The 9270-nt window shown below is 33.0% G+C and overlaps 1 protein-coding gene across 1 annotated transcript in view; it reads right to left on the bottom strand.

Annotated features, from left to right (window-relative positions):
- Positions 1 to 415: 415 nt before the first annotated feature.
- Positions 416 to 9270, bottom strand: part of CCDC122 (coiled-coil domain containing 122) — a 35473-nt gene continuing 26618 nt past the window's right edge. Inside the window, exon 6 of the mRNA XM_054586619.1 lies at positions 416 to 568. Within this exon, the coding sequence (XP_054442594.1) occupies positions 419 to 568 (150 nt within the window). The 3' untranslated portion in view covers positions 416 to 418. The remainder of the gene's footprint in view (positions 569 to 9270) is intronic.

Raw genomic sequence — 9270 nt, 5'->3', positions numbered from 1 at the left:
TTCGTCTAAATTTTTATTTCATATAATAGTGAAGACAACAGTTTATAAACAGGCGTCCATGAGTACAATAAATCATGTACATGAAAAATATTTATAGAGTCATCCATTATTCTATAAGTATTCCTATTGCTTAACTACTGCTATCAATTGTAGGCACTTTATCAACAATGACTGATTAAAAACAGAGAAAATATAGCTGTTATTAGGACAGATATCTGATAATGGAAGCTTATTGTTAAGGTATATAAACATACCTGTGTTGTATACCTGAAATAAATATAATATTGTATGTCAATTATACATTAATATAAAATATAAATAATAAAATTCTAAAACAAAAATCTGATCAATTTCTCAACATTTTGTCCCATTAATTTTTTTGTGGAAATACTCTGCTCTACATTGTTCTATGGCCATATTAATCTTTCATTGCAATGCATTTTCTTAGATTAGCTGCAGTTTTTTCTAGCTGTTGAATGTCCCATTGCCATTGTCTTCTATTTGACTGAAGCTTGTTCACCTGACAATGCAAACGCTTAAGAATTGCACCATATCTCTTATGTTGTACCTATAAAAAGAAGAATACATGTCAACAGGGCTTAAGAGGATAAATAGTGAATAGCCAGAAAGAATGTTTTAACTATCCTAAAGAGATAAGCACTTGATCAGGAATTATTCACTGTAAATAACAATAACAATAATATAAACAGTAATTATAACTATTCAACATATTACATGTTACTGTGCTGAAAGCTTTTTATATGTAGTTAAATCCTCATAACACTCTATATGTGGATATTATGACACCCATTTTTGTATTAGGAAAAAAAAGACCAAAGGGATTAAGTAATTTGACCAAATTTGAACAGCTTACAAGTGATGATGTTTGGGATTTGAACTCAAGTGAAGCACCTGTGCAGAGTGCCTTCTACTTATCAAGCAGTTACCAGTTAAGAGCAATGATTTTATTTCTGTATCTAGTGGTTCAATGAAACATAGACCTATTGATCTAAAATGTCCAGAACATGTCCATTTTCCTGTCATTAAGTAGATTAGTGTTTGAGCCAGACACTAATCTACTTAAGTTTTGGTGTCAGGGCACATGAAAGTAAAAATGTCAGAATTCCTGAGATTAGTGTTGACCAAACAAAGAACTTTTTAAACAGCTCTATTGAGGTATAATTCACATACCATACAATCCATCCTTTAAAGTGTACCATTTAATGGTTTTTAGTATAGTCACAGGGTTGTGCAGCCATTATCACAATCAATTTTAGAACACTTTCATTAGCCTAAAATGAAACTTAGTGCCCATTAATAGTTACTCCCCATTTCCCCAGCCCCACCCTTAGCACTAGGCAACTACTAATCTGTCTATTTAGATTCGCCTATTCTGGCCATTTTATAAAGTGCATCACACAATATGTGGTCTTTTGTGACTGGCTTCTTTCATTTAGCATAATGTTTTTAAGATCCATCTGTGTTTTAGCATGTATCAGTATTCTATTTCCTTTCACTACAAGTAATATTTCATTGTATGATATACTACATTTTATTTATCCAATTTATCAGTTGATGAATATTTTAGTTATTTCTACTTTTTGGTTATTATGAATAATGCTGCTATGAACATTCATGCACAAATTTTTGTGTGGACATGTTTTCACTTCTTGGGGGTATTAGAGGTCTATTCAGAAAGTATCCAGCCATGTAATGTAAACAGTGGAGACATTTGTTGAAGAAGATACAAGATACAAGAAACATTGTACATAGGACAGTGACATCTCGGTCCTCTTCAAAGTAGGTGTCTTGGGATCTCACAAACTTCTCCCAATCGCAATCAGCTGCCCAGTCATATTTTCCTGAATCTCATTGATGGTCTGAAATCTCTTACCTCTCAAAGGTGATTTTAGTTTTGGGAAAAGCCAGAAGTCACAGGGCACCAAATTTGGGCTGTAAGGGAGCTGAGTCACCTGGGTGATTTGATGTTTCACCAAAAAATTCTGCATGGGACATGATGCATGAGTAGGTGTGTTGTCACAATGAGGCTGCCAGTCACCAGTTGCCCATAGCTGAGGTCTTCTGAATCATCTAAATGGTTTCCACAAAGGAATGTTCAAGCTTAATGCAAAATTTGATGCAGATTCGTTGCTCTACTGATTCAGTCATTTTAAATGCAATGGCCACACAGTACACATGCTCACACAACAGTGTCTGCTGTCCCCACTGACTAGTACAGTGAATTTGTCATTGTTCATGCATGTACATTCCAGTCCTCTCTTCTTGGCTGACAGGTTGCATCAATGTAATTCAAATCAGTCTTGTTATATTAACAATGGTTGGACTTTTATTGAACAGACCTTATATACCTAGAAGTGAAATTACAGGCTAATATGGTAATTCTGTATTTAACAACCTGAGGAACTGACAGACTCTTTTCCATTTCTACATCCCCATGATCAATGTGTGAGCATTTGAATTTCTTCATATCCTTGAAAAAAAATAATTATTACCATAGCCATTTTACCATAGCCATCCTGGTAGGTGTGAAGTAGTATTTCATTGTAGTAGAACACTCACTTTTAAATGAACTGATAGAATAATAGTTCTGAGAAATTATCTCTTCATTCTTATATCTATTTAAGGGAGTGTTCTAAGCAAATCAAGAGGGTAGTTCTAAGTTAATTCAAATAAAGACCAATTTGTCAAAACACCAAGTCACCAAATGTATCCAAATAACATGTCAAAAATAAATTTATAGCTTAAGAGGAATGTAGGGATACAAGATTCTGTGGTTTCTGGGGCCTTAAGACTCTGTTCCCAATCAATCTCCCTTTCTCTCTATCCCTCAGCTGTCATTGGGACCCAGATTATACCACACATTGAATCTCTTCTGTTTCTCTGCCAGAAAAACATCCCATCTTTCTTTCTCAGCTCCTCCCTTAGTTAAGGACTTCTTTAACTTTATTATGGCATAGATCATTTTGATAGTATGGTGAAGACTATGGATTCCTTAGAGTCATGTTCTTAAATGCACAGATTGTGAAGGGGAAGCAGGGTACAGGGGGAATAAATGATAATGGAAAAAATACAATAAAAATTTAAAAAGTAAATCCATAAAATAAAACATAGAGGATTACAAAGAAAAGCAATTATACTGAAACACAACTCTGCTCCAGAGCTGGGGAACTGGGACAAAGATACTCTAAGCATTACAAAATACTGTTATTAAAACAGTGAAAACTTGTCATTTAACACCACATAAATTGCTATAAACTTCATATCTTTGTAAGTTTTCAATTTTTGGTAATTCTGCAAATTCTGATAATTCATTCAAATTGGTAAACTTGGCTTGGTGATATTTTGGCAAAATAGAAAATGACTTTAAAAAGATTAGAAATAAATATGGAATATACTGAAATATATTAAATGGTAAAGCTATATTCAATCATTTTTTATACATTGATTATATTCAAGAGGATATATATCCATTTATATGTGTACATATTACATATGCATATATAGTATATGTAATAATTGGAACAAATTTTTGGTTAATCAATAAATTTGGTTGGCTGTATATTAACCTGCTTCTGAAATTATTCTTCAGTAGTTAAGATATGAAATGAATGCACAACAGATCAGAATGGAGACTTGCAAGTTCCCCACAGCTAGTGCTAAATATCTTACACATCTTGTTTATGTCTATCTCTCCAACTAGAATGCAAGTTCCATGAGGACAGGAGTTTTTATCAATTTTTGTTCACCATTCTATAGTTAGAACTAAAAAAAGATAATTGACACGTAGTATGAACTCAATAAATGTATTGAATGAATTAAATCAAAGGGCTGCAACCCTGTTTTGAAGAGAACATTATGTAAAATATATCGCTAAATTCTGTATTGTTCACAATTCTCCATATATGTAACAAACACTCACACAATGCCATTGTTTGACCATGGAGGATATATTGCACTTAAAAGACTTAGCACTCGCTGCCATTTGAATATGTCATGTAACTGCTTTTGCTTCAGCTGTTTAATTTAAAGAGTATGGTTAAATATTTTAATGAAAGTATAAATATACAGATATTTTTAAGCGCCAGTCAATGACTTTTGACAAATTTATACACCCACGTTGTGTGTGTCAGTAGTCCATTCTTTTTATTGCTGATTTATTTCCATCATATGAGCACACCACAATTTGCTTATCCATTCTGCTTTTGAGGGACATCTGTGATGTTTTGATCTTGGGGTTATTATTAATAAAGCTTCTATGAGCATTCATATGCAAGTTTTCTCAAAGACATATTGTCATTTTTCTTCAGTAAACACCGTGAGGGAATTGCTGATTCATAGGTTAGGTGTATGCTAACATTTTAAAAAACTGCCAACCCCTTTTTCTAAACAGTGACACTATTCTATAATCTCAGCAAAAATGAACAAAAAATTTGGTACCTCCACACCCTTGTCAACCTTTGATAATATCATTTTGTTTTAATTTTAACAATTCTATTGGGTGTGGTATTATCTTTCCATTTCTTTTATCATGGACTTCTTTTTCATTTCTTTGACTGTTAAAGATGCTAAGCATCTTTTCATGTACTTATTGGTTATCTGATGTCTTCTTTAGTGAAATTTCTGTTTACATATTTCACCCATTTTTAGAAATGATTGTAGGAGTTCATTATATACAAGTATACAAGTCCTGGACATAAGTCCTTTCTAAGATATACATGTTGCAAATACTTTTACTCCTATAATTTTGTCTTTTCATTTTCTTTAAATTTTTTTCAATTACTGTTTCATTGAATATTATTATATTAGTTTATATAACATACAAACTATAGTGTAGCATAATGGTTAGACAATTATAATTTATGACGTGATCCTCCCGGTAAGTCTAGTACCCAACACCAGACCTAGTTATTACAGTATTATTGACTATATTCCCTATCATGTACTTTACATCCCTGTGACTATTTTGTATCTACCAATTTGTAGTTCTTAATCCCTTCACCTTTTTCACCTAGTTGTCCCATTCTCCTCCCATCTGGAAACCTTCAGTTTGTTCTCTGTATCTATGAGCCTGTTTCTGTTTTGCTTATTTTGTTTTTAGGACCCACAAATAAGTGAAACCATATGGTATTTTTCTTTCTTTGACTTATTTCACTTAGCATAATATCCTCTTGGTCCACCCATTATTGGAAATGGTAAGATTTCATTCTTTTTATGGTGGAGTAATAGTCTATTGTATATACTTTGTGTACCACCTTTTCTTTATCCATTCATCTATTGATAAGCAGCTGGTTGTCTTTTCATTTGCTTGATGGTGTCTTTTGAAGAACAGATGTTTCAAAATTTGAAATCCAATATGTCATTTCTTCCCATTATGGTTAGTACATTTTGTGTCCTAAGAAATCATTGCTTAACCTACCATGATGAAGATATTCTCCAATGGTTTCTTCTAAAAGCTTAATAGTTTTAGCTTTTACGTTTAGATCTCTGATCCACTTCAAATAGTTTTGTGTATATTGTGAAGGAGCCTCATTCACAATGAATCAGGGGTTCATTGTTTCCATACACATACTCAGTTTTTCCAGCACCACTTATGATAAGACTTTCTTCAATTAGTTATTTTGAAACCTTTGTAAAATTGACAAAGTGTGATTGATTTTTAAACTCTATTCTGTTCCATTGGTCCATTTATTCTTTCACCAATACACATTTTCTTGATAACAGTAGCTTTATACTGAATCTTATTATCAGGCAGGGTATTACAACTTTATTCTTTTTCAAGATTGTTTTGGCTAACTAGACCCTTTGCATTTGCATATAAATTTTAATTGTCAATTTCTACAAAAAATACCTATTGGTATGTTTTTTATAATCATTTTTTATTGTTATTCTATTACAGTTGCCCCAATTTTATCCCCTTTGCCCTCTTCTGCCCACCCCCTGCTCCCACAATCAATTCCCACACTGTTGTCCGTGTCCATGGGTCATTCGTATATATTCTTTGTCTAGTCCCTTCCCCTTCTCTCCATAATTATCCCTCTCCCCCCTCCCTTCTGTTCACTTGATCTGACCTATAAGAGGAATCTAAGGAACAAAAAACTAATGAACAAAATAGAACCTCAAGCACAGAAACATGGGACCTACTGGAATTTTATGAAATGGTATTGAAACTATGTCATTCTTTGGGAAAATTAACATTTTAAAAATATTGTGTTTTGTAGAAGGTGAATATAGTATATCACTCCATTTATTTAGTATTATTTAATTTATCAGTAATATTTTTATTATAGAAGTAAAAGTTTACATATTTTTTCATAAAATTTATTGGCGAGGATTCTATATTTTTAGTGTTAATAAAAAGCATTTTGCTTTATTTATTTCACTTTCCAGTTGTTTATTGCTACTACATAGAAACTATATAGAAATATAATTAATTTTTGTATTTTGACCTTTTATCATTAGACCTTTCTCGCTAAATTTACTTACTGGTTTATTAGGGTTTTTTTTTAATGTTCCTTAAGATTATAGAAAAATATTTTCTTCTCATCTTGTAGCACTGATTACAACTTTCAATATGATGTTTCAGAGAGGAGATGGGATAAGACATCTTTGTTCCCAATCTTAGGGAAAAAGCATTCAACAATTCACCAATAAATATGATGTTGTTAGCTGTAAGTTTTTTATAGATGCCCTTCATCAAGTTGAGAAAGGTCCCTTCTATTCTTAATTTGCTCAGAGTTGTTATTATGAATTGGTGTTTTTTCTAATGCTGTTTCTGCAACTATTGCCTTAATTATATCTTTTTTTTGTCTTTCATTTTGTCAATGTGGCAAATAAGATTGTTTTCTTTTTGAAAGTTGAACTAAACCAGCATTCCTGGTATAAACTCTGCCTGGTCACAAGGGATTCACCATTTTTATATATAGAGGAATTTAATTTGAAAATATTTTGTTAGGCAATTTTGCACTTATGTGCATTAGGGACATTAAACTATCATTTCTTTTCTGCTAATGTTCCCATTCACTTTTTTGTATCAGGGTTATGATGGCCTCATAAAATGAGTTGGAAGGAGTAGCATCTTCGATTTTCTGAAAGAGTTTGTATAGGCTGGGTATTATTTCTTCCCTAAATGTGTTATAGAATTCACCAGTGAAGCTGTGTCAGTCTGAAGCTTTACTTATGAAGAGGGTTTTAATTATGAATTCAATTTCAATGATTTCTCCCCCACACCATTTATAAAGCTTAATTTGAAACGGATCATAGGCCTAAACATAAAAGTAATTTCTTCGTGTATTAGTTATATGTATGTTTTTCAAGAAATATGTCCATTTCACCTAAGTCATCTAATGTATTGATATAAAGGTAGTCATAATAGGCCTTTATCATCCCTTTAAGTATATTGACGTTATTATCCTTTCTTTTCTTGATCAGTGTTGCTATGGTTTATCTATTTTACTAGCCTTTTCAACTTTTGCTTTGTTGATTTTCTCTCCCATTTTTGTTTTCTATTTCATTGATTTCTTCAAGCTATTATTTCATTTCTTCCATTTGCTTTTGGCTGAATTTACTCTTTTTTTCTAGTCTCTTATGGTGGCAGCTTAGATATTTGCTTTTAAACCTACTTTCTTTTCTAATATAGATACTTAAATGTGTAAATTTTTATTTAAATACTGCTTTTACCATATCCCACAATTTTTCATATATTGTGCTTTCATTAATTTTCAAATCTAATCATTTTTGTGATATCTCCATTGCCTTATGGATTATTTAGAATTGTAGTGCCTAATCTCGAAATTTTTATGTACTGTCTAGCTATCTTACTTATATTTATTTTTCTTTTTCAAAATTAATTTTCATTTACAGTTGGCATACAATATTATAGTAGCTTCAGAGTGAACGCTAATTTAAAGTATGGCCTCTGGGAGGTAATCATGTGTCAATGTAGATTTATCAGTTGAAACAAATGTACCACTCTGGTGGGAGATGTTGACAGTGAAGGAGGCTTGTGAGAGGCTCTTGGGGAGTAGGAGGCATATAGAACTCTCTGTACTTTCTTTTTAATGTTGCTGTTAACCTAAATAATAGTCAATTTATTACTCTAATCATTGTTCTTGACTTTTTTTTTCTGGCTGCTTTTAAGATTATTTTTCTTTTATATTTGGTTTTCAGTAGCTTGACAATTTCCTTTTATGTATTTCCCCCCACCCCCTGCCCTGTATTTATCCTGCTTAGGGTTTGCTAAGTGCTTAAGTTTACAAAGTTGTGTCTATTATTTATTGTCAAATTGTGGAAAAATTTTGTCTGATATTTCTTCAGATATTTTTCTAGACATTATATATATGAGGGGGACCCCCCCCCCAAAAACGAATTATCTTCTGGAGGGCAGACCCCTTGTAGTACAGGCTTCCTCCACTAGGTGAGTGTTCTAGGAACCCATCTGTATCAGTGTACCAGCTGGTATTGTTGTGCGAGTATGCATTCGGCTTCAGGGAATATTTTTTGAAGACTCCTTCAACATGTTTGTCCATTTCATGATGGGTGATGAACAAGCTCATTTGCCCACACCATACTAAGTGTTCAACAGTTTTTGACCCAAAATGGCATGCTCCCCTGTGTTCCCTTCTCCCTCAAAGCAACTTTATTTTGTTTCCCTGGATGAAAAAAGTCCTCAAAGGGAAATGTTTTGCCAATGTTGGGGAGGTGAAACAAAAAAACGGTAGAAGCACTAAAAGGCATCAAAATCGATGAGTCCAAAAACTGTTTTGAACAGTGGAAAAAAGTCTTAATAGGTGTATTGCCTCAAATGGAGAGTACTTTGAAGGTGACTGAAGTTTAAGTATGTAAGAATAAATACCTAATTTTTACGAATAAATTCCCGGTTTTTTGGGTTCCCCCTGTAAAACAAACATAAGAAGCTTCTGAGAAGTGGAGCAAAAAGGAAAACTGTCCTGGGACCTCAGGACCCAAGCCATGATGTGGTGATGAGTTCCATGGGTGATTTTGCCTCGTATATCCCAGAGTGGATACTGGAGAAGACAGTCATGTGGAAATGTCCAGTGCTGTAGGCAAATAAGCTCTAGAAAAGCCTACCCTCTCTGGCCAAAGAACTAGGAAAAGGGTAGCCTAGCAAGATGGGAAACTTTCAGATGGTAATTTCTAAAGGCAAACACTACAGAAAAAAAACTATGGCACCATCACCATGCAAACCAGCAAATGAGAAAAATGTTTAAACTTCTACTATTGCTAGGCTAT

The sequence above is a fragment of the Pteronotus mesoamericanus genome, unplaced genomic scaffold, assembly GCF_021234165.1.
Source record: "Pteronotus mesoamericanus isolate MK-2021 breed Mesoamerican mustached bat unplaced genomic scaffold, CSHL_Meso_final contig_94, whole genome shotgun sequence".
NCBI classification, from domain to species: domain Eukaryota; kingdom Metazoa; phylum Chordata; class Mammalia; order Chiroptera; family Mormoopidae; genus Pteronotus; species Pteronotus mesoamericanus.
The sequence above is the reverse complement of the archived record's forward strand: the minus strand, read 5'-3'. Positions and strand labels throughout refer to the sequence as shown.